The sequence below is a fragment of the Ornithorhynchus anatinus genome, chromosome 5 (assembly GCF_004115215.2).
Source record: "Ornithorhynchus anatinus isolate Pmale09 chromosome 5, mOrnAna1.pri.v4, whole genome shotgun sequence".
Taxonomy (NCBI): domain Eukaryota; kingdom Metazoa; phylum Chordata; class Mammalia; order Monotremata; family Ornithorhynchidae; genus Ornithorhynchus; species Ornithorhynchus anatinus.
Genome location: NC_041732.1, coordinates 108,748,043 through 108,773,902, shown reverse-complemented (window position 1 = coordinate 108,773,902; position 25,860 = coordinate 108,748,043). Strand labels below are relative to the sequence as shown.

The following is a 25,860-nucleotide window of genomic DNA, read 5'->3' as shown; positions in this document are numbered from 1 at the left end:
ATGGGGCTCATGCTCTACGTAGGAGGGAGGATAGGGAATGAGGTCCTGTTTTACAGATGAGAAAATGGGCCCAGAGAAATGAAGTAACTTGTTCAAGGTCACCCAGCAGGCAGTTGGCGGAGATGAGATTAGAACCCAGGTCCTCTAGCTCCCTGGCCCATGTTCTTTTTGCTATCAGTCAGTCAGTGGTATTTATTGAGCACTTGGTGCAGAGCACTGTACTAAGCCCTTGCGGAAGGACAGTAGATCAGAGTTGGTAGGCCAGGCGGCTCTACTAGAAGTAGAAATTTCAGGCTGGGTAAGGCAGGGAGCCTAGTCCGGCCCAGAGTGGAGTGAATGGGCTCCAGGGGGTTGAGGGGTGGGGAGGGTGTCAGTGCCCCGAGAGGGTCTCAGCAGTTTGGGCCCCGGGGGAGTTGGGAGAGTGAAGGGAGACGCCCCTTTGCCCCCTCTCCTCGGCCAGGAGGGATGGGTGGTGCCAGCCGTGACCCATGAGGGAGTGGGCGCACAGCCCAGGGACGCCTCCGGCCAGGTAAGGTAGCTGGGTGGTCTGGGCCTGGGCATCGGGAGGCAGGCCGACGGGACCCGTCCACGGTGGTCAGCAAAGGGGCCCACGGAGAGGGCTTCGGTACCAGGAGGTAGCATCTGAAAGCATTCTCTTATTCTCCTCGACCTGGCACAGAGGTCGTTGAGAAGCCACGTGGCCTAGTAATAATGTCGGTATTTGTTAAGTGCTTAGTATGTGCAGAGCACTGTTCTAAGCGCTGGAGTAGATACAGGGTAATCAGGTCATCCCACATGGGGCTCACAGTCTTCGTCCCCATTTTACAGATGAGGTCATTGAGGCTCAGAGAAGTTAAGTGACTTGCCCACAGTCACATAGCTGACAAGTGGCAGAGCCGGGATTTGAACCCATGACCTCTGACTCCCAAACTCAGGCTCTTTCCACTGAGCCACGCTGGGTAGTAGATAGTACCCGGGTCTGGGAGTCAGAAGGACCTGGGTTCTAATCCCGGCTCCACCACTCATCTGCCGGGTGACCTTGGGCAAATCACGTCACTTCTCTGGACCTCAGGTACCTCATCTGTAAAATGGGGATTGAGACTGTGAGCCCCACAGGGACAATGGGACAGGGCCTGTGTTCAACCGGATATGCTTGTATTCATTCGTTCAGTTGTACTTATTGAGCGCTTACTCTGTGCAGAGCACTGTACTAAATGCTTGGAGTGTACAATTCGGCTACAGATAGAGACAATCCCTGCCCAATAATGGGCTCACAGTCTAAACGGGTGAGTCAGCAAAGCAAAACAGAACAAAACAAAACAAGCAGTCTAGCGAAGACATCACCAAGACAAATAGAATTATAGAGATATACACATCATTAGCAAAATAAATAGGGTAATAATATATACAAATATGCACAGTGGTGAGGGGAGGGGAAGGGGGAAGAACGGGGGGGAATGGGGAGGAGGAGCAGAGGGAAAAGGGGAAACTCAGTGTGGGAAGGCCTCCTGGAGGAGGTGAGATCTCAGTAGGGTTTTGAAAAGGGGAAGAGAGTTAGTTTGGCGGAGATGAGTTCGTTACCCTATTTATTTTGTTAATGAATTGTACATCGCCTTGATTCTATTTAGTTGCCACTGTTTTTACGAGATGTTCTTCCCCTTGACTCTGTTTATTGCCATTGTTCTTGTCTGTCCATCTCCCCCGATTAGACTGTAAGCCCGTCAAACGGCAGGGACTGTCTCTATCTGTTGCCGACTTGTTCATCCCAAGCGCTTAGTACAGTGCTCTGCACATAGTAAGCGCTCAATAAATACTATTGAATGAATGAAAGGGCATTCCAGGACAGCGGGAGGACGTGGACCAGGGGTTGACGGCGGGACAGGCACGAACGGGGGACCGAGGGGAGGTGAGCAGCAGAGGAGTGGAGCGTACAGGGTGGGCTGTAGAAGGAGAGAATGGAGGTGAGGTAGGGGGCAAGGGGATGGAGAGCTTTGAAGCCAAGAGTGAGGAGCTTTTGCTTCGTGTGGAGATTGATAGGCAGCCACTGGAGGTTTGTGAGGAGGGGAGTGACATGCCCACAGCATTTCTGTAGGAAGATGATCCGGGCAGCGGAATGAAAAATAGACTGGAGTTGGGGGAGACAGGAAGAAGGGAGATCAGAGAGGAGGTTGATGCAATAATCCAGTCGGCATATTATGAGAGCTTGTACCAGCACGATAGCTGTTTGGATGGAGTGGAAAGGGCGGATCTTGGCGATGTTGTGAAGGTGAGACCAGCAGGTGTTGGTGACGGATTGAATGTGTGGGGTGAATGAGAGAGCATTGTATCTACCCAGCGCTTAGTACAGTGCTTCGCGTGTAGTAAAGCACTTAGCAAATAGCATAATCATTCCTGTCCAGTGCCTGCCTCTGGCAGCCTGCGCTCCTCTCCGCTCCGCTCGGGTAGACTTGCCCCACTTCCCCTTAGGCAAAGTGCGAGCACTGGCTAACGGTTATTTAGAAATCCCTCAATTGTCTACGTGGTGTTCAGTTGGGAAAGCGAAATTGGCACGTCGTCTCAGAGAACGAGCAGGTTTGATTTCTAAAGCTGAAGAAAATGGGGAAATGGATGAGTTGCTCCCACAGAGGTTTGTGAGTAGCTCTCGTGCTGGGGGAACATGTCCAAATATTTCAGTCTTGGCCCTCTTTGAGGATCTTCGCTACTCCCCAGGGATTTTCAGTACCACAAAAAAGTCAGTGGTAGAAGCAGCCCCTTGTCATCTTACTCTCTAGTTTCCCTAGTCAGCCCTTTTTGCAGAAAAAAGAAGTCTTCAATCATTTATTGAGTGCTTACCGTGTGCAGAGCACCGAACTAAGTGCTTGGGGGAGAGTACAGTACAGTAGAGTTTATAGACCCGCTTCCCAAGAGTTTGCAGACTAGAGGAGGAACCAGACATTAAAATAAATTACCGAAATGGGAAATGGCAAAGTGTAAGGATCTGGACTTACATGCTGTAGGACTGAGGGTGAGGTTAGTATCAAAGTGCTTTAGGGGTACAGAGTCAAGGTGCATAGGCGAGGGCGAATAGGCTGGGAAAATGAGGGATTAAGGAAAGCCTGTGAATACTAATAATAATTACGATATTTGTTCAGTGCTTACTATGGGCCAAGCACTGTCCTGAGCACTGGGGATATAAGATAATCAACTTGTCCCACGTGGGGCTCACAGTCCCCATTTTGCAGATGAGGTCACTGAGACCCAGAGAAGTTAAGCCGCTTGCCCAAGGTCACACAGCGACAAGTGGCAGAGCCAGGATTAGAACCCACGACCACTGACTCCCAAGTCCATGCTCTTGCCACTAAGCCACGCTGCTTCTCTTGGGAAGCAGCGTGGCTCAGTGGAAAGAGCCTGGGCTTCGGAGTCAGAGGTCATGAGTTCGACTCCCGGCTCTGCCACTTGTCAGCTGTGTGACTGTGGGCAAGTCACTTCATTTCTCTGTGCCTCAGTTACCTCATCTGTAAAATGGGGATTAACTGTATCTACCCCAGCGCTTAGAACAGTGCTCTGCACATAGTAAGCGCTTAACAAATACCAACATTATTATTCTCTGCAACTGTTGTTCTCCTAAGGCACACAAAAGAAAATTGAAAGGATCAATCAATCCATTAGTAGTATTTATTGAGCGCCTACTGAATGCAGAGCACTGTACTAAGCTCTTGGGCGAGTCCAATACAATAGAGTAGGTAGATGTGTTTGCTGCCCACAGCGAGCTGACAGTCTAGAGAAGCGGCATGGGGTAGTGAATGGAGCGAGGGCCTGGGAGTTAGCAGGTCATGGGTTCTAATCCCGCCTCTGCCACTTGTCTGCAGTATGGACAAATCATTTCACTGTTCTGTGCCTCGGTTACGTCATCTGTAAAATGAGGATCGAGACCATTCCACGTGGGACAGGGACTGGGTCCAACCCGATTATCTTGCTTGGCACCCAGGCAACGCTTAACAAATACTCTGTTGTTATTATTTTTGACTTGGAAGAACTTTCCACAATGAAAGTTGGAAAAAATAAGCTCGGTGATGGAGGTGCCCCCCACGGACCGGTCAGCCGGGCCCAAGAAGCCCCCCCCAAAGTCCAAGTGTCCCTTGAAACCCAGGCTAGGGGACGTGGGAGGGCGGTGGGAAGGTCCGAAGAGGCACTGGGAAAGGGGCAGGAGAGGAAACCTGAAAGAGAGAGGGCTGCGGGTGAGGGTGGAGCTGCAGGGGCCGGGGGAGGGGGTGGCGTGCGGAACCTCTCCCATTCACCCTCCCGGTCAGTCCGTCTGTCGGTAGCGTCCGTCCAGCGTGGACTGTGTGCAGGGCAGGTTGGTGGACCCCATCCACAACGGGACTTGGTCTAGGAGCTCCCGATGAGGTAGGGACTGTGTCCCACCTGATCATCTCGGATCCACCCCGGCACTCAGTAGATAGTCGTATTTATAATAATGTTGGCATTTGTTAAGTGCTTACTCTGTGCAGAGCACTGTTCTAAGCACTGGGGTAGATGCAGGGAAATCAGGTTGTCCCACATGAGGCTCACAGTTAATCCCCATTTTACAGATGAGGGAACTGAGGCACCGAGAAGTGAAGTGACTTGCCCACGGTCACACAGCTGACAAGTGGCCGAGCCGGAATTCGAACCCATGACCTCTGACTCCCAATCCTGGGCTTTTTCCCCGAGCCATGCTGCACTTACTGTGGACAGAGCACTGTACTAAATACTTGGGAGAGTAGAGTCCAACAACAAATGGACACATTTCCTACCCACGACGAGCTTCTAGTCTAGAAGGGGAGACAGATGTTAATAGGAATAAATGACAGAGATGGACATGAGTGCTGTGGGACTGGGCAGGGGGTTGAATAAAGGGAGCCAGTCAGGGCGACTCAGAAGGGAGTGGGAGAAGAGGAAAGGAGGGCTTAGTCAGGGAAGGCATCCCGGTGGTGATGGGCCTTCAAGAAGACTTTGGAGGGGAGGAGAGTAATTGTCTGTCAGATATGAGGTGGGAGGGCATTCCAGGACAGAGGTGGTATGTGGGTGAGGGGTCGGCAGCAAGAGACAAGATTGAGGTACAGCGAGAAGGTTGGCATTGGAGGAGTGAAGTGTGCCTGCTGGGTTGTAGTAGGAGAGCAGCGAGGTGAGGTAAGAGAGGGCAGGGTGATGGAGTGCGTTGAAGCCGATGGTGAAGATTTTCTGTTCGCAGAAATGGATGGGCAGTCACTGGAGGTTCTTGAGGAGTGAGGAAACGCGACCTGAACGTTTCTGTAGGAAAACGATCTGGGCCGCAGGGTGAAGTGTGGACTGGAGTGGGGAGAGATAGGAGGCTAGATGGTCAGCGAGGAGGCTGTTACGGTAATCAAGGCGTGATAGGATAAGTGCTTGGATTAATAATAATTAATAATAATTGTGGTATTTGTTAAGTGTTTACTATGTGCCAGGCAATGTACTAAGCTCTGGGATAGATACAAGATAAACAGGAGAGGAAAGGGCAGATTTTAGCAATTGTAGTGAACAGTAGAGTATATAAACCAAGAGGTGCAAAAGTCCATGAGAGGTTGAGCGAGCAGAAGTAGTGAGACAGAAAAGTAGCGTGGCTCAGTGGAAAGAGCATGGGCTTTGGAGTCAGAGGTCATGGGTTCGAATCCCGGCTCGACCACTTGTCAGTTGTGTGACTTTGGGCAAGTCACTTAACTTCTCGGTGCCTCAGTTACCTCATCTGTAAAATGGGGATTAAGACTGTGAGCCCCACGTGGGACAACCTGATTCCCCTGTGTCTACCCCAGCGCTTAGAACAGTGCTCGGCACATAGTAAGCGCTTAACAAATACCAACATTATTATTATTATTATTAGTGTGGGCTAGTGGATAGAGCATGGGCCTGGGAGTAAGAAGGACCTGGGTTCTAATCCCAGCTGTGCCACTCGTCTGCTGTATGATTTTGGGCAAGTCACTTAACTTCTCTGTGGCTCAGTTACCTCATCTGTATAAATGAGGATTAAGATGATCAGCCCCATGTGTCCAACCTGATTAGCTTGTATCTACCCTAGTGCTTAATACAGTGCCTGGTACATAATAAGTGCTTAACAGATGCCATTAAAAAAAAAAACACAAAAGACTACGGTACTAGAGAGGGTCAGTCCTGGGGAAGAACAACTAGACTGTGAGCCGGTTGTGGGCAGGGATTGTCTCTCTTTGTTGCTGAATCGTACTTTCCAAGTGCTTAGTACAGAGATCTGCACACAAGTGCTCAATAAATACAGTTGCATGAATGAATAATGGGAAGGGGTCCTGGAGTAGATGGGATTTCAGAGGGGCTTTGAAGGCAGGAAGAATTATGATCTGGTGGATTTGAAGGGTCAAAGAGGTCCAGGCAGGGGGTGGTTGTGAGGTGGGAGTCAGAGGCAGGAGAGCCGAGATGGCATAGGGAGAAGGCGGGCTCGGGAGCGGCAGAGTGAGAGAAGAGTGGTTGGGCCCAAGGAGTGGAATGCCTTTGGGCCAGTGGACTGGAGTTTGTTGGCCTAATATAATAATAATAAAAGTAATATTTTAGTATTTGTTAAGCGCTTTATTTGTGCTCGCTCTGTACTAAGCGCTGGGGTGGATACAAGCAAATCCTTGCAGAGGAACGGGCAACCGGTCAACGTGCCTAGGTCCTGGGCGGGGGCAGGATGGGGACCAGAGCCGTGTGCAGAACCGTGTTGTTGGAAGAGGCGATCCAGGCAGCGGAGCGAAGCGTGGGGCGGGAGCGCGGAGGGGCTGGAGGGAGGCCAGTCAAGAGCTTGGGATAGTAGTCTGCCTGTCCCTGGTCTGCTAAAGATCTCCTAGGTGCAGCAGGGGTAAATGCCCTTGATTCACGCTCATCCCTGGAACTGTTTCTGGATTCTCTGCCATGTTGCCCACGGCGATCTTGGGAAGGAGGCACAGGAAATCCCCCTATAGGCTGGTGAAGCAGTGGGCCAGCGTGGGGTTAGCAGGGTGGGCGGCGGGCACCATAGGTCGGTTTCAGAGCCGGTGAGGGGGCGGAGGGTGGGAAGCGCACCCTGGGAATGGCCACCGGAACAGAATAATAATCACAATTATAGCTCGTTGTGGGCAGGGAGCAGCTCTGCTCATTCTATTGTATTGTACCCTCCCAGGCGCGTAGTACTCACATGGTAAGTGCTCAATAAATACCAATGATTGATGGATTGATTAAGCACCTACTATGTGCCGAGCAAGTGTGATACCAAGTGCGGAGTTAGACCAAGATAATGGTCAGACATAATCCCTCTCCCACATGGGGTTCAGAGTCTAAGGGGAAGGGAGAACTGGTATTTAATTCCCATTTTACTGAGGAGGAAACCAAGTTCCAAAGAAGTTAAGCGACTTGCCAGATTCTCACAGCAGACAAGTGGTGGAGCTGGAATTAGAACCCAGGTCTTTCTGCCCCCCAGCCCCATGCCGCCTCTGAAATGGATTTATTTCTGTTAATGTCCATCTCCCGCTCGAGGTTGTAAGTTCATTATGGGCAGGGGACGGGTCTACCAACTCTGTCCTGTGAAGTTGCACCATGGACCAATGCGAAAGTTTATCACCCGAGAGTTTTGCCCTAAAGAAGATGTTGACCTAGGCGAGGGCAGGAGCGAGCCAAAGCGAAACCCCAAACATTGCCATCTCCCTTCCTTAATAACAGCTCCCTCCCCCTGCCCTCCCTTCCCGTGTCGGACCCCGCCCCTCAAGGCGTCAGACCCCGCCCTGCCTGTGGGGTCTGAGTCCCGGGGCCCTTCGCTCAGAGAGGCATAAGAATCTGCTCCCAAGGAGCAGGCTCAGCGTCACCCGGTCGCTGCCCCCCAACTCGCGCCCCATGAGCCCCTGACGGGGGAGCAGTACCAAGCTCCTTCAGGACAGAGGGTCGAAGCAGCCAGCATTGGCAGGTGGGTTTCGGGGAGGTTTGTGAGCCCAGCGGGCCGGGGATGGGAGGCAGGGCCAGGTGCAGGAGGTGGTTTAGAAGCAGGGTTGGCAGCGGCAGCCTGATTTGGCCAAAAACCTAGTCTTTCAAGGTCTTCAAGCCTGTTGACTTGATTTTGTTTTTTGGTGGTGGTTTTTTTTTTTTCTTCAGAAAGGAATTTTCTTTCTCACTCTGGGCGTGGGAATAAACCCCGGTATCCAGGGCCGGGTGCTAGTCCTGTGGAATAGACTAAAACATTCTGTTAAGGCCAAGCGTGGTTTACTCGTGAGTTTGGTAGCGATTATTAGTGGCTAAGGATCCACCTGTTTGAATGTATTTAGCTCAGTTCCTGAACTGGACTCTTGTTGTGTTTTGTGTTTGGGATGCCTCAGTGACCCAGCAGAAGCAGCCTGTGAACGGTTTGTTGGCTGAAAGTCATTCAAGATAGCTGGTGTGATCCTCTTGACAACTCTCTAACATTCTAAAGGGACTACAGAAAAAAAAAAATCCCCCAAACAAGTATTGATTGGAAAATCCCTGGTTTCATTGGGCAATCTGAGCAAGAAGGCATCAGGCTAGTAGAAAATATGGATGCCGACTGATCCCAGCTGGATTCCTGAACACCGTCCCCCGGATGCCTCTGGGTGGACGGGTGCCCCGAGCTTCCCAAGCCACCTGTTCGTGGGGTGAGGGCAGGGGACTTCCAGGTATCCCCCCCCGCCCCCATGGTGGCGTCTCTCTTTTTGGGGGTGGTTACAGGAGGCTGTTATCTGGGTCCTCGTGTTTGCGACTGTCTGGGTGCCCGCTGGCCCTTGGCCTGGACTAACGTCCCTTATCTGGCTCGGCCAACAGGCTCCTGGGTGGGAGCTGCAGATGAACGGCAATGGCAACGGCAAACGATAATGGCAATGGCAAGTCGGGGGTCTGGAGCACGTGCCCTCCTCCTCCTCCATCCACAACGGAGACATGGAGAAGATCCTCCTGGATGCCCAGCAATGAGTCGGCCAGAGCAGCTCCAGAGCCAGCTCGCACTGCGACAGGTACCGAGAAGGTGGCCCTTCCCTCCGCCCCACCCCGATCCGCCGGCCCACTGGTCCCTGGCCGGGACCCCCCTTGGATCAGTGGTACTCGGCAGGTTCTGAAAACTCAGGTCCCATCAGCAGCCTGGTGCCATGGAGTTTCTTCTCCGACAGACGGCCACCTGGTCAAGTCCCGGGGTTCCGGCTCTCCTCTTTCGGCTGGAGAGGGGGTGGGAGGAGATGGTGTGCGGGAAGAGGGGCTTGGGATCCGACCTGCCCGTGGCGGATTCTGCAGACCGTCCCCAGCCTGCCGCCGCCTCCTTTGCTGAGCACAAACCGCAGGCCTAGAGTCGGGCCTGGAGCCGGGGCCCAATGTTCCTCCTCCTCTGGGAAAAGAGTAAGCCCCGGAGGGGTGCTCAGCCCTGGGCAGGGTGCGCAGACTGGGGGGATTTTGTTCTGTCTGTCCCTAGATCAGGAGAATACGAGTCAGGTAGGTTTGTGCTCTCTGTCCCTAGAGGAGGTACGAGAGGGTGGGTTTATGCGCTCTGTCCCTAGGTGTGGGAATATGTGAGCTGGGTGGGTTTGTCCTCTCTGTCCCTAGACAGGGGTACGAGGGGGTGTGTTTGTGCTCTCTGGCCCTAGGCCGGGTGTGTTTTTGCCACTTGAAATCTCTGCCATCTGAACCAGTCGGCCATTCATTGGCAACATGACAGGGATCCGCTAACTTAAAAAAAAGAAAAGCCAAGGAGTCGTGCCGTTCTAACAAGCTGCCGCAGACCTCTGACCGTTGTCTCTGCTCTCACTGCCCCTTGGCCAGGATGGGCTACAGGCAGGCTCCATGGTGGCTGTCTCCTCCAGGTCTTTTTCTGGAAAGTCTGATGAAGTTCTGCAGATGATGGGAAACTATCAAAGAGGAGTGTTTGACGATGAGGGAATTGGGTGAAAATGTTCACCTATGCTGTGGTTATCTTGGAGCCACATGGAGGAGGGCATTTAAAACTAGCCAGCGTGCTCAGTTCCACTGGTCCAGAATTGTCGATCATTCTGACCAACCAGTGGCCCCCAGTAGGACAAAACCCAATGGCTTTCTTGTTCCTGGACAGTAGAGTTGATTTAATAATAATAATAATAATAATGTTGGGTATTTGTTAAGCGCTTACTATGTGCAGAGCACTGTTCTACAGCGCTGGGTAAACACAGGGGAATCAGGTTGTCCCACGTGGGGCTCACAGTCTTAATCCCCATTTTACAGATGAGGGAACTGAGGCACAGAGAAGTTAAGTGACTTGCCCACAGTCACACAGCTGACAAGTGGCAGAGCTGGGATTTGAACTCATGAGCTCTGACTCCAAAAGCCCGTGCTGCTTTCCACTGCGCCACGCTGCTTCTCTAGTAGAACCCTCACCCCACCGCCCCATTGCCTCATTTTCTCTGGTCATCGCCTTATGGCGGACTGGGTCCCGGTAACAATTGTCGATGGCTCGGTGGAAACCCCTGCCCCGTGGAGATGAGGACCGAGGACTCGGTGGCCACTGCCGCCGTCGCTGTGGTCAAGAGGAGTCAGAGCAAAATGAGATCGGGGGGCTCTGTGGCATGAAATGGAGGAGATGGGCCAGTTGAGAAACAGAGACTAATTGTCAGAGGGAGAGGTGGAAATAATACAGACGAGGACGCAAAAGAGAGCGACAGGTCCAAATTCATAGGAAGAGGCAGGGACCCTGCCAAAATGGAGAATCGGCGAAATGGGAGGAGGAGGAGGTGGAGGCGGGTATGGAAAGAGGACAAACGGAACTCCACGTCCCTTTACTTAGCAGAGATCGGCTTGCTTCCGATGTAAGCTGACCCTTTTAGTTCTGCAAGCCGAGCGTGTATGGCGTCTGAACTCCGTGTCTCGGTAGAAGTTGGCTGAGGCGAGTTGTTGAGAGCATTGCAGAGTTTAGGGGCTGCCTGTCGGAGGCGAGTGTGGTCCCAGGCTCTGAGCGGCCATGGTCCACCCCCGCCCCCCGACCCCCCGACCCCCGCCACAGTTCGCCTCACCAGGGTCCCATCACTGAAGAGGGGTTCCAAAGAGGCAGGAGTGCTCCCCAGGGCCTTGTGCAGTGCTCTCTAGCTAGGAGTGCTCAAGGAGTACGACTGATGATGACAGTCAATCAGTACTATTGATTGAGCATTGTACTAAGATCTCCAGGGGATTAGTGGGCACAATCAATGCCCTCGTGAGGCATGGCCTATAGTCTAACTGGGGGCGGACAGACTTTCAAATAAATCACAATTAGGAGGAAGTAGTAGAGAAAGATTTGACACAAATCTTTAGGTAGGGGCCGAGGCTCCAAAAGTTTGGGTGATGGGCAGTACTGGCATGGCAGCAGGGAGGGTTTAGGCTGGGAATATGGCCGAAGCAGCAAGAAACGCCTCCTCCTTGGCTGATGGGCAAGGAGAACCGGGAAATGGAAAAGAAAAGCCAACTGTATTTCTGTTTTCTTGTCCCACCCAGCTCCCATAGACTTTACCTCATTCCTCCCTAGTGGCTCAGGGGAGGCCCTCTCTGCCGCTTGGGGTTAATAATAATAATAATAATGTTAATATTTGTTAAGCGCTTACTATGTGCAGAGCACTGTTCTAAGCGCTGGGGGAGATACTGGGTAATCAGGTTGTCCCACGTGAGGCTCACTGTTAATCCCCATTTTATAGATGAGGTAACTGAGGCACCGAGAAGTGAAGTGACTTGCCCACAGTCGCACAGCTGACAAGTGGCAGAGCCGGGATTCGAACTCATGACCTCTGACTCCCAAGCCCGTGCTCTTTTCACTGAGCCACGGGGTTCATCCTGCTTCTTCCAGTTGGAAACCTCTTCCAAGGCTCATGGCAGTGATTGTGTGCATTTCTCAATCTTGATTGGTCCATCTGTGTTTTTATTGTCCCAGCAACCCTCTTTGGTTTTAAGTCTGTTTTGCATCTCCAACTATTCCTCCTGCCCTTTGCCTGAGTCATTAGTTTCTTATACCCTCGTTCAGGGGTTGAAATTTCCTTTGGAGACCGAATGCAGAAGTGATTCATTAGCAAACACCACTTTGTGGGTCAGGAAGGAATGGAGGGGGAGGAAGAGGAGGAAGGCAATGGGGTTGCATCACCACTGAGCCATCCTCATCCCCCACTGCTGTGTACACCATGTTGATCTCAGGCTGAAATGCGGGGCTGTCGACCTCAATCTCAGCCTCCAGACCAGGAGTGTCCAGCCAAGTGCCCAGATCCAGCCCAAATTCTGCACCCCGGTCTCCCGAAGACTGGGCAGTGGAGACGGGGCTGGGCCGTAGCCCCCCACTCCCTGTCCGCCCGCCCTCCTCTCGGCTCCACTTTGCCCTCGGCGTTTGACAGAACCATCATTGCTAGTGGTGGGAAAACTGAAGTTAATGACCTGGCTCTCTTCCCTCCATAGCCCTTCCCCTCAAGAAGATGGACAGATAATGTTTGACGTGGAGATGCACCCCAGCAGGGACCCCAGCTCTCAGGTACCGTGTCCGTCTGCCAGTAGCTTCCGTCTCTAGATGGGGCCAGCCGGCTGCTTTTTGTTTGTCTTCCGAAGACAAAATGAGTTTTGCTTCCCAGGGGTTCAAGCAGAGTGAAGAGGATCGGTTGGTCTTTTGGCTACTGCCTGCCCTCGACGGCAGTTTGGGCCGGGCTGGGTCAGGAGAGCTGTCCGGCGCTGTTGCTTCTGACCCACACAGCACTCGGGGGGTGGCCGGACTGAACCCGGGTGACTGGGGTTTCGGAGACGCCGGTTGGCCTCCCCCCTTGGTTTGGGGCCTCTCAACTGCAAAGAGGAAAGGAGCATTGAAGAGGAAGGCCGCCAGTTGATGCTGATGCCCTTGGCTACTGTCGATTACTGGGTGAGCCCCTCAGGGGCTGGAGTCCCGTCCAATGTTCTTGGATCCACCCTGGTGCTTAATACAGTGCTCGGCTCAGAGTCAGTCCTTAACAAATGCCACGTCTCTATCTGTTGCCGAATTGTACTTTCCAAGCACTTAGTTCAGTGTTCCGCGCACAGTAAGATCTCAATAAATACGATCGAATGAATGAATTAGCCCCCACTTTAAAGGGCCTTTAAAGGGTTGACAGCATTACATTATTTTGGGGGCCTTTGATGTGACACAAACTTTATTGGCCTAAAGATTTGGCCTCCAAAAATGTACATTTTTCTTACAAGACATTTGAAGAATTTGCGTCGGGTGCTTCACTTCGGATCACTTAGGAAAGGGAGATGCAAATATTTGAAAGAATGCTATTTGCCGTCCGCGAGGAAGCCAGTCATTAACTCTGGATACTGACAAATTGTTTCCTTGTCCTGAGGTGTTTTATGTGTTGCTTCAGAGTCAGTCCACTCATATGATTGAGTCATCTCAACACACTAATCCAAATGAAAAAAATTGTAAATATGCAACCCTGGCGCATGCAGAGGAATCTGCTCATTTCAGCACTATGAGATAAGAAAAACACTCCCAGCTCAGCAGAAATCCAAGTCCAGCTGTGCCCGAGGGCAAGGTTGGCAGAGGGGGCCGTCAGAAGTCATCTCTGGCCCGGCACATCTTCCCTGGCAAAGCCGGCCCAGCTGTTGGGGATCTTTGGTGTGGGGGCTGCATCTGCCTTTCTCATCTTTCACTGGGATGAGAGAATGGAGCCCTCAAAGTTCATATATTAGCAAAACACTGCTAGTTCAGTGATGCTTACAGAATATTTGGCTTCGTGTGCATGTTTTGAAACCTCACAGTTACCTAGCAAAGCAAGGCTAGCAGTGGTATTGAATCTCTCCCAGCACTCAGCCCTAGTGCTTGGTGCCGAGCAAACGCTTGGTAAAGACCGTTGGTCGTTCGTACGGGACTTTAGGTTGAAGGCCGTCTAGGCTGACATGAGCTTGATGAAAAATGAAAAGCCGAAGGAGCACGTTTATTTTGATTCTGTTGGTGTGAGCACCCCAAAACTTCCGGGGGACTACTTGTAGGAGCCCTCATGCCAGGACACCTGAAATTTCTGTGTGGGAAGCCCCATTGTTGGACAAGTCATCGGAGGGCACTGTGGGCACTGCAGTAACACACTTCAACTAATCTCTGCTATCAGAGCGCTGCAGAATTTCAGGATGACTTTAGAACTGGGACCTGGAAAAACTCTGAGGAAAGGTAGAATGGCCTCGTTCTACCATCCCCAAGATTTCTGTTTCAATCATCTATCACTACTGTCCTTAAGTAGTGACTTTGAACTTCCCGTGCTGCTTGGGTTTTTTCAGTTTTTATTATGCTTGTAAAACACTTATTTTGTGCCAAGCACTGTACTAAGTGCTGGGGTAGATAAACAGTGTGGTTGGTGACAGTCCCTTTCATTCATTCACTCAGTCGTATTTTTGGAGCACTTACCATGTGCAGAGCGCTCTACTCAGACCTTGGGAGAGTACAATACAGCAGCAGACAGACATGTTCCCTGCCCACAATGAGCTTACAGTCTAGAAGGGGGGAGTAGCCTCCCAGTCCAAGAATGAGGGAATAGGAGTTAACCCCCATTTTGCAGGTGAGGTAACCGAGGCCCAGAAGAGTGAAGAAGTGACTTCCCCAGGTCATATGGCAGAAAAGAGTTGGAGTCAGGATTAGAACTCAGTTCCTCCGACTCCCAGATCTGTGCTTTTTCCACTAGGCCACACTGCTTTTCTCACTCTTTCGACTAGTTGTAACAAACTCAGAAAATGCAGGTTGTAGGTTTGAATAATATTCATTTAAATGTATTGGCAGAGCAGCCCACTTGAATTATTGGTAAGGCATTAATTGATGGCATTGCTCTGACTTCAGCTGAACCAAACACCTTACGATTCTTCCTGTAGGATTTCTGCCCAACCCCCGTCTCAGCTCTTCCTGTCCATATACAAGTTGATGGGCTCATTTGAAAAATGTGCTGTTGGGTTTTCAAGTGGCTTCTGTTAGTACTACTGGGAATGAGCCTGCCATTTTCTCTCTTTTCAAAATGTGAACTTCGAAATATCTTTTCAGTCCGAAGAAGAAACCATAGAAGGAGAGAAGGACGTGGAGGTTTTGAAGAAAAGTGTGGACTGGGTCTCAGACTGGTCTAGTAGACCTGAAAACATTCCACCAAAGTGAGTGGGTGGCTTTTTTGTTGCTTTTTCTACTTCAGTCTATGGTATTTGATATATTGTGTCAGCCTTCTCTCTGATTTCCCTTCCTCCTGTCTCTCCCCACTCCAGTCTATTCTTCATTCTGCTGCCCGGATCATCTTCCTACAGAAATGCTCTGGACATGTCACTCCCCTCCTTAAAACCTCCAGTGATTGCCTGTCAGCCTCCTCATGAAACAAAAACTCCTCACTCTTGGCTTCAGAGCTCTCCATCCCCTTGCCCCCTCTTACCTCACCTCTCTTCTCTCTTTCTACTGCCCACCCTGTACGCTCCGCTCCTCTGCCGCTCACCTCCTCACCGTCCCCCGTTCTCGCCTATCCCGCCGTCGATCTTTGGCCCATTTCCTACCGCTGTCCTGAGATGCCCTCCCTCCTCACCTCCGCCAAACTAACTCTCTTCCCCTCTTCAAAGCCCTACTGAGAGCTCACCTCCTCCAGGAGGCCTTCCCAGGCAGAGCTTCCCCTCCCCAGAAGCAGCGTGGCTCAGGGGAAAGAGCCCGGGCTTGGGAGTCAGAGGTCATGGGTTCGAATCCCAGCTGGGCCACTTGTCAGCTGTGTGACTTTGGGCGAGTCACTTCACTTCTCGGTGCCTCATTTACCTCATCTGTAAAATGGGGATTAAGACTGTGAGCCCCACGTGAGACAACCTGATTCCCCTGTGTCTACCCCAGCGCTTAGAACAGTGCTCGGCACATAGTAAGCACTTAAATACCAACATCATCTCTCTCCACCCTCTGCTCCTCCCCCTTCCCCCTTCATCTTCCCTCAGCTGAGCCCCCTTCCCCTCTGATCCCCCTCCCCACCTTCTGCTCCTCTCTGCCCCTTCCCCTCCCCTCAGCACTGTCCTCATTTGTATATATTATTTATTCCCCTGTTTATTCTGTTAATGAGATGTATATCCCCTTGATTCTATTTATCGTGATAATGTTGTCTTGTTTTTGTTTTGTTCTGTTTTGCTTTGCTGTCTCCCCTGATTAGACTGTGAGCCCGTCACTGGGCAGGGATTGTCTCTATCTGTTGCCGAATTGTACATTGCAAGCGCTTAGTACAGTGCTCTGCACATAGTAAGCTCTCAATAAATACTATTAAATGAATGAATGAATATTTATCGAGTGCTTACCGCATGCAGAATACTGAACTGAATGCTTAGGAGAGTATAATGCAGTTGAGTTGGGAGAGATCTCTGTTCCTATCCCTGTCCACAAGGAGCTTACAGTCTAGTGGGGGAGACAAATTACATATGGGGAAAAAGCGGAGTAAAAGAATATGGGTAGAAATAAGTGCCATGGAGGTGGGCTGAGTATCAAAGGGCTTAAGGGGTGCAGAAGCAAGTACATAGATGCTGCAGAAGAGAGGGAGAATAGAGAGGGAAGAGGATATGTTAGTCTGGGAAGGCTTTCTGGAAGAGAATTCATTAATTCATTCATTCAATAGTATTTATTGAGCGCTTACTATGTGCAGAGCACTGTACTAAGCGCTTGGAATGAACAAGTCGGCAACAGATAGAGACAGTCCTTGCCGTTTGACGGGCTTACTATCTAATCGGGGGAGACGGGCGGACGAGAACAATGGCAATAAATAGAGTCAAGGGGAAGAACATCTCGTAAAAACAATGGCAACTAAATAGAATCAAGGCAATGTACAATTCATTAACAAAATAAATAGGGTAATGGAAATATATACAGTTGAGTGGACGAGTACAGTGCTGTGGGGATGGGAAGGGAGAGGTGGAGGAGCAGAGGGAAAGGGGGAAAAGAGGGTTTAGCTACGGAGGGGTAAAGGGGGGGTGGTAGAGGGAGTAGAGGGAGAAGAGGAGCTCAGTCTGGGAAATGATTTTAGTAGAGCTTTAAAGGTGGGGAGAGTGGTGGTCTGATGGATATGATGGCGTGGGGATGGGAGGGGCAGTTCCAGGCAGGAGGGAGGACATAAGCAAGGGGTCAGCTGCAAGGTGATGATGGTGGTGGTGGTAGTATTTAATTGCTTACTACGGGCCAAGCACTGTGCTAGGTGCTGGGGAAGATACAAGATAATCAAAACAAATACAGTCCCTGTATATCACATGGGGCTCACATTCCAAGTGGGCCAGAGAACAGGTGTGAGTCCCATTGTTACAGGTGAGGAAACGGAGGTACAGAGAAGAGACTTGCCAAAAGGCAAGTGGCGGAGCTGAGTCCCCTGACTCCCAGACCCGGGCTCTATCCTCAAAAGCTGATACTAGAGGAGCAAATTCTGCAGACTGGCTTTTAGTGGGAGAGGAGGGAGGTTAGGTAGGTGGGAGAAAGCTGATTGAGCAGTTGCTTATCACAGCCAAGTGTCATTTCTGTGGAGCCTATGCCTCTGACCTCTCTGTCTCTCTGTCTCTATTTCTGTCTCTCTTTCTCTCAGGGAGTTCCACTTCAGGCATCCCAAGCGTTCTGTTTCTCTAAGTATGAGAAAAAGTGGCGCCATGAAGAAAGGGGGCATCTTCTCTGCAGAGTTTCTCAAGGTGTTCATTCCGTCACTCTTCATCTCCCATGTTTTGGCTCTCGGACTAGGGTATGTGCACGATCCTGGTTTGCTTACGCACCCTTTGTTTCCATCGAGTGTTGCAGGGGACGTGGTAGGGACCGGGAAAGGAAGAGGGGAAGCCAAAACTGATGTTTGCCCTTTCCTGAAAATGGAGGCTTGGAGGGCATTGAAGGGTGTAAGAAAATGGGTTATTCACCAATGAGGAAGAAGAGAGAATCAAATGCTTCTCTCTCCAGTGAGCTCAGCTATCAGCCGACCTTCAAAGAAGTCTTCCCTAGCAAGGTGTTCTGGGAACTGGAGGTGGACTTTGAGACTTTCCCAACTTTCCAGAAATGAGGTGCCGCGCTGCCATCTTGGAACCTTCGTCCAGTTGCTTCCATAGGGCCACGGCGGCAACGTGCTCCACTGTCCCAGTCTCTCCCCCCGCTAGCCCCTCGCTTCTCCCTTTTAGGTTTGGTTCACTTATGTCCAGATCCTGACTGCTAGCTGAAGCCCCCTTTCTTGCAAAAATGTGTTTTCTTTCATTAGGTAGCATTTATCGAGCCCCTGTGATGTGCAGAGCACTGCCCGGGGTGTTGAGAGGACTATGAAAAGTCACCTTGGTCCCAGCCCTTGTGGCCAGTGGCGTAGGTGACAGTTTACCACCAAATCCTTGCTCTGATACTCCTTTTGGGTTTGTGTTAATCAATTAATCGATCAGTAGTATTTATCGAGCACAGAGCACTCTACTGAGCTCTTGGGACAGTACAATACAACAGAATTAGCAGACACTTTCCCTGCCCATAATGAGCTTACTGTCATGGGCGGGGGGGGGGCCCTTAACAAATGGCTAAGCATATACATCTCTTTGAAAGATTTGGGGGAAATCTATGAGATAATGGCAGTGACCACTTAAAAAAAAATCTACCACGTTTAAGCGCTCCCAGTGAATTGAGCCCAAACTCTCCTATGCATAGTTACTGTGCGTAGTTTCAACAACACGTGGGTGGAGTTTAATGTACAGGACCCTCCCCAGGCATGATAGGGGTCATGGCGGAGTTTGCCCTGCCTTGGGTTCTCTCTGCGTTTGAGGGAAGAGGAGGGGAGTGGGAACAGGGAGTGGGGGGGAATGTTGTTAATGAGAAGGAGAAGACGAAGAAGGAGGAGCGTTCAAGAGGTGATAAGGGTAATGAAAAATGCGGGTGGTTTCTGTGGCCCCCGAGTCCATCCTTTCTGGTGTCCTCTCCCCTCCCTGATGGTTCTTAGGGGAGATGGGTTAACCGTAACCTTAAACCTAACTATTGATGACAACCCTAGCCGTCAGGGCATCAGGGTCAGTGTGGAGTGAGAGCCGTGTGTCAGCCATCTCCTACGGGCTCTTCTCTCTCCAGACCCAGCGGAGGGGGCTCGGCCGGAGCAGGAGGCAAGGATAGCCAGCTGGCCGCCGGCTGGCCTGCCTGTCTGGGGGGCTTCTGTAGCCGCTTTGGGGTCCCCACGGCCTCGCCCCATCTCCCAGGGGCAGCCTTTGTGTTTATGTGTGTGCCCAGCATGGCTGGGACGGCGGGGGCCCCCCTTGACCTTTTCAGCCGCACATGTATTCTGGGGTGAACTTGTCCATCAGCAGAGTCTTCTCTGAGTCTGAAGGGCAAGTCTACATTTGCACCCCCGCCCCCTTCCTGATGACAATTTCCCCTAAAGGAGCTGGAAACCTCAGTGTCAAGATCCCCCACTCCCCAGTGGGGTCGGAGAATGTAGTTATTAGCTTCGGCCAGCCCATGGCGTCAGAGGGAAGGGGAAGGGTGGCGGACGGCGGCACACGGTAACACGCACCGGTTGTTTGCTTTCAGCATTTACATCGGGAAGCGACTGAGCACCCCCTCGGCCAGCACTTACTGAGGGAGGGTCTCCGGCCAGGCCGTGACCTGCGTTATCGTCTCATCGTCCGTTTGAACTCGAGACCACTGTCCGCATGACCCAGTCCCGCACCCCCTCCGGACAGACCCACGTTCCAGTTGCTCCCCGAACTCAGTATTTTAGCCGAACTCCGTTTGAGACGTTTTACTAACCTCTTTTTCCCTCCCTGGCCCGCGGCTCCCTTCAGAGTTTCCTAACCGAGTTTACACTTGTCTAGAAATGTGCAAGGGCTTCTTTCCGATGCCGGTGTCACCAGCAGATTATGATTTTGGTCAGCGAGGCCGCCGCCTCCTTTTAGTGCCACAGAGTTAGCGCTGCGCCATTCCTTCCGGCCCAAACCTCGACTCTTCTCAAGGCGCTGCAGCCGCCGTGCCCCTCGGCAGAAAAGTCACCTGGTCAGTGGTGGTGGCCCGTGGCCCAGCCAACCTCGCTGCAGGGGGTGGGGTACTCCTGTGCCCTTGCCGTTGGTAGATGTAAACAGCAACCAAAAAAAAAAAAAAGGAGTCCTTGGCAATAAAAAGAAATATTTCAAACCAGCTTGGGGGTCCCTTCCTCTCCAAACCCCCTAGTGTGGACTAGCGCCTTTTCAGTTGTGGGAGGCAGAGACTTTTCAGGCGTGAGAACCGAAATACATCAGCAAATTTTCATACTAGTGTGTTGTCCCAATGTCATCTTTTCTATGATGTGGAACCCCGGTTTGTTGGGATTTTTGGGGGGTTAGAGTGGTCTCGGGCCTAGAAAATTGAGGAAAAATTGTGTTTGAATTTTTGGGTTTTGTGGTTGGCTTTCTCTTTCAGGGGAGGGGAAGAACACTGCCCATGAAGAAGTTTTCTCTTCCCAATGCTTTTTCCTTTGTGCTTTTTTTATCTCTCTTTTCACGAAGCAGCTTTGGACAGTGTTCTGATTGGTTTGGTGCATTGACATTCTCCTTGTAGGAATTTCCTTTCTTCTGGAACCGCTTAAAACTCTGAAGATTTCTTTGTTTGCTGAGCTGTCCATGGGCGCGAACAGCTCTGGGGACCAGCCTGGGAGCATTGTGCAGGGGGGTGATTGACAAAGCCTTGAAATACCATCATCTTGGTGCTCAGTGTTCCCCCTTAACTGCTGTGTACGGTCTCCCCCCTGCATGTTTCCCCTGGGCGAAGACTGTGAACTTCAGCTCTTTCCCCTCCACACACACACACACACACACATACATAGACATTCTTTTTTCCAACAATAACGAAATCTTGACTTTGGGAACATCCTCCACCTCGCCCTCCACCTCGCCCTCCACCTCGCCCTCCACCTCGCCCTCCTCCTCGCCCTCCTCCTCATCCTCCTCCTCGTCCTTCTTCTTCAGTGACACCCACTGTTTTCCAAATGTGAAGCTGTAGTACCAAATTGTTAGAGAGCAGCTGGGCCAGCAAGATGTCCTCTTTTAGCTTTGAATGGAGCTGAGAACATGTAGCCTGACTGAAGGGTACGAATCTGTTTTAGGGTGAAATAATGACTGTTTGGGACATAGACTTTAATATTGAGCACTTGGAGAAACTATTGATTTGGAAGCTAGCAATCTGCACACGTGAAAGAGGAGCATCGGGCTGACCAGAGGAAAACACTACGGTAGTAGCCGGGTTGGCGACTCGGCTGAAACTGCTCTCTGCAATTTTTTTTTGTGAGTTTTGGAGTTTTTTGTTGTTGCTGTTGTGTTTTGGGGTTTTTTCGGGTTTTGTTTTTGTTTTGGGCTGGCACCAGATTTGATAGAGTTGGAGAGAAAGAGAGAGAGAGAGAGAGAGAGAGAGAGAGAGAGAGAGAGAGCGTGCACATGCAAAAGCCAATTCCTACAATTCCTACCCGAGCTTAATTTTTCCAGAGATGAGCTGGGGTCCCTAAAGCAAGGCCAAGAGTAGATTCCTCCCTCCCCCTTCCCACCTCCATTTAGCCTGTCTTCACCGCCTGTAGAAGTAGGTTTAGTTGGAGTTAAACCTGGAATGGAAGGACTGGCCAATTCTGTTCCAGATCTCTTCCCCGTCTTATTCCTGTCTGTCTGCCTTCTTGTTCCTGAGCCCTGGATACCCTAAACTGGCTTTGGGCCCCCTAGTTCCTCTGTCTGGCTCGTGGGTTTCCTGAGGAGGGAAGTGAGAGTCCCCTGGAAGTGTTGGCTGAGATGGCGTGGAATACTGAGCTCTGATGGATTTTGATAGACCCTAAGTGAAATGGAAAAAGCTGTGGTCTACCTGTCAGTACTAATGAAAAGCACCTCGTTTCGTATTTAATTGGCAGAGGTGGAGGGCGGGAAAGTGCGGGGTAGATTTCTATTTAAAAGGGGGACCACTCTTGAAAAGAATTGCATTTACCCCTTTCCCTACAAAATAGCAATTTCATCCGTTGTGTGTATGGAATTTAAATTTCCTTACATGTTAGCTCTAGAGATTAAATCCAGCTCTACCTACTATTTCTCAAATGTCTGTTAAATTAACTGTTTGCGGAATATTTCTGAAAGGGCAAAATGGCCGTGTGATCCTTCAGAGCCTGTCATATTCAAAAGATCCAAGGCAGTATTTATTCATCCCCTCCTCTCTCCTTCCCTCCCTCCCTCACCCCCGGTGTTAAATCGGGATGAAAGTCTAAGCACCCTTAATTTTGCAGTGAACAGAGGCAGATTGTTGCATAATTGGGAAGGGGGTTTCAACTATTAAGAGTTGAAAGTTTTGTTAAGATTAATGTTGTTTAAAAAGCTTTATACCTGTTTACAGTTTTGGAAAAAAAAGCAGGCTTCATCATTTTTCTTACATTCAGAGAAAACTGGCTTAAAATGTGTGTAAATAGGATCAAGAGCAAAAATGCATAAACTCGCACATTTAAAAAATGCGGCAAGTTAACTTGACTGCAGCCGAACGAAACACATTTCCTCTTTTAAAAAGCAAAAGCCGAAGAGTCAGCCGTTCAGATTTCTTTTTTCGATGGCCACATTTTTAGAAATGATTGGAGTTATAACTGAGCCAAAGTGATTATTATGCATTCTTCATCTATTTAGTTAGCACTTTGTCACATTCTATACAGTTTACAGCACATGTATAAGTTCTAGCTCTAGACATTTTGTGCCATTAAAGCTCTCCCAAAACTGTGCGTGGTGTCTCGTCGTCCATCATTTGCTGTTGCCCGGAGAATGAGGGGAGCGGCTGTGGGTTCTGCGTCTATTCCTGGCTGCTCCTCCCACAGTCAGAAGGACCCGCCCCCGGTGGGACTCAGTGAGCTTGTGTCGGCGGGCCGGGTGGTCCGGGCAGCTCCCTAGGCCTCGGGGTGCCCTTTCTCTCTGGGGATGGTGTGGGGTTTGGTGGGGGTCCCCGAGGGAGCGGCAGGAGGCTGGGTGCCCGGGGTGTCACGGATGCTCCCTGACCGCTTGCCAGGTGGGTTCGGGGCCCGAGCCCGGGCCTAGATGCGTCAGCGTGGCCCTTCCGCACGTTGGGAGAGCTGGGGTCGCGGTTCCTGACGCCACGCGTTGGCCGGACCCCCAGCCACCCACGGGGTTGGAAGACCGGTTCCCCGGGTCCTCCCGGCATCGAGGCCGGTCGCCTCGGGGAAGTCCCCATTCCGGTCGGACCGGGCGCGTCTGGGCATTTTATCCCTGTTTGTTAGAGAGTCGACGCGGGGCTACTGTTGTCCGGCGGGTTCTCTGACCCTGGGGGGAAGGGTGGGGGTGGCTCCTCCGCCGGGGTCCTCGAGGGGAGAGTTCTGGGCTGTGTCCTGGTCAACTGAGCCCCTCGGGTCAAGAGCCGGGTGCAGGGAGCGGGTGGGCAGCACGGGGAGCTGGAATTGGTTGTCGGACACTCATTCCTTGTGTTGGCCCAGCAAGTGCTTAGTTGCACTTGGTGAATCTCCTTCCGAAAGTCCCGAATCCCATCCCGGAGATCCGGGCCCCCGTCGAGCAGGGAGTTCCCCGGAAAGCCATCCAAAGCAGCCCTCTGAGCGTGGAGCTGACGACCCTGGCCGGAACTGGCCTGGTCAGCATGGGTCTGCCGTGGCCCGAGGAGTGCCCGACCATGCTGTCTCTTGTGCGGCTGAGATCCCGGGCAGCTGTGGTGGGGGTCTCAGGGTGGGCAGATGGGCTGCCCACGTCTGAGAACTGTGAGAGGGAGAGGGTTCGAGTCCACATTCCTGCGTTGGGGATGGGCTGGGGGGTCCACCAGTCTGATCGGGTCTTCTTGCACAGCCCTTTGTTTCAATCAATCAGTGGTATTTGTTGAGTGCTTACAGTGTGCAGAGCACCGTACTAAGTGCTTGGAAGAGTACAAGGCAACAGAATTGGTAGATGCATTCCCTGCCAACAGCAAGCTTACAGCCTAGAGAGGGGGAACCGTTTCAAACTCCAATTCCAACTCTTGCTCCCAGCACTCCGCCGGGCCACTGAATAGCCTGAAAGTTGCCCACAGCTGTGGCTTTGGGTTCTGGAGAGTCTGGCGGGGAGGTCTGTGGCCTCCTCTGTTGGCAGGGAACTGGGTTAGGTTACTGTGAGCCCCATGTGGAACAGAGACTGCATCCAACCTGATTAGCTTGTAGCTACTCCAGTTGCTTGCTACGGTGCCTGGACCATCATAGGTGCATTATCCTCGACTCCTCTCTCATTCAGCCCACATATTCAATCCATCACTAAATCCTGTCTGTTCCACCTCCCAGGATGTTTTGGAGACAAGGGGTGTCCCGTAGTTAATGTCAGTTGGGCCAACGATTAGTACCCAGAGCTGGTGCAGGCAGACTTTGGCAGAGTCCCAGCCCAATGGGACCACTTCTGCCCACCTGGAATGTCACCACCCAGAGCGGACTGTGACCCTTTCCTGTTCATTCAGCTACTGATTCAGCTCTGAATGAAGGCCAGGCACCAGGCTCAACGCTGGGGGAGATACAGACATTATCGGTCAATGGTAATTACTGAGCGCCTATTAGAATTATAATAATTATGATATTTGTTAAGTGCTTACTTTGTGCCAGGCAGTGTTCTAGGCGCCGAATACAAAGTAGACATGGTCCCTGCCCAATATGGGGCTCCCAGCCTCGGTGATTCTCCTCTTGTCATTGGACAAGATGGCCATTTTTCCTCAGAGTCTGTCTTGAGGCATCAATAATCATAATAATGACCACTGCTGTCTTCATTAAGAGCTCGCTATGTGCCAACCATGAAGTACTAGGGTGGAGCCAAGATCATCAGGCTGAGCACTGTCTCTGCCCACATGGGGCTCCCTGTTTCAGTGGGGAAGGAGAACAGGCATTGAGTCTTCATTTTACAGATGAGGAAATGGGCCCAGAGAAGTGAAGTGACTTGCCCAAGATCACACAGCAGGTAAGTGGCAGAGCTGGGATTAGAACCCAGACCCTCTGACTCCCAGGGTCTCTCCACTAGGTTATGCTGCCTCTCCATGAAAAGTGAGAATGTTGCCGAAAGACGGCTTTGTGATCTTTTGGCTCCTATGTACTAATCGCGAAAGGGATGTCTTCATCTCAGGTTCTCATGTTGGTAAGAGTAGTAGATTTATTGAGCAACCACTTGGTATGGTGCACACTACTAGTTGCTTGGAAAATGCAGAATAGACAGCGACATGTCTCGTGCCCACTCTAACCAGGGATAGAACCGTGAAACTATATCGAATGGCGTCGAAATGAATAAAGATGCCGCGTATGCATGAGTACTGAGGAGTGGCTGCCCGTCAGACTGGCCGCATTCAGAGTCATGTGGAATTGGTGCCAGCTTCTCTGATGTCATTGGCCCTGGACAGCAGCGTGACCGAGTGGATAGAACCTGGGCCTGGTAGTCAGAAGGGCCTGGGTTCTAATCCCGAATCTGCAACTCGTCGGCCTTGTGACCTTAGGCAAGTCACTTACCTTCTCGGTGTCTCAGTCTCCTCATCTGTAAAATAGGGATTAAAACTGAAAGCCCCACGTGGGGTTTAGACTGAGTCCAACCTGATAAGCTTGTATCTATAAGCGCGGCCCACAGTGAGTTTACAGTCTAGAAGGGGAGACAGGCATTAATATAAATAAATTATGGATCTCTGCTGTGGGGCTGAGGGAGGGGTGAGTAAAAGGAGCAAATCTCAGAGGAAGGGGAAGGCAGAAGGGAGTGGGAGAAGAGGAAATGGGCTTAGGGAAGGCCTCTGGGAGGAGGAGGAAGAGGAGGCACTCTGGGGAGAGTGTCAGATACGAAGAGGGAGGGTGTTCCAAGCCAGAGACGTGACAGTGAGTAGGTTGGCATTAGAAGAGTGTAGTGACTGGGCTGGGTTGTAGTAGGAAGTCAGTGAAGGTAGGAGGTGGACAAGGTGATTGAGTGCTTTGAAGTCGATGGCAAGGAGTTTGTGTT

General features: G+C 51.3%; 1 protein-coding gene across 1 annotated transcript; it reads left to right on the top strand.

The window, feature by feature from the left end:
- Window positions 1–7,557: 7,557 nt before the first annotated feature.
- On the top strand, window positions 7,558–22,637 carry BNIP3L (BCL2 interacting protein 3 like). The gene is given in 7 exon segments (XM_029065997.2): window positions 7,558–7,573; window positions 8,788–8,798; window positions 8,800–8,975; window positions 12,391–12,463; window positions 14,984–15,087; window positions 17,511–17,660; window positions 19,460–22,637. Coding segments are annotated over 7 exon segments (579 nt in total). The 3' UTR covers window positions 19,509–22,637.
- Window positions 22,638–25,860: the final 3,223 nt, after the last annotated feature.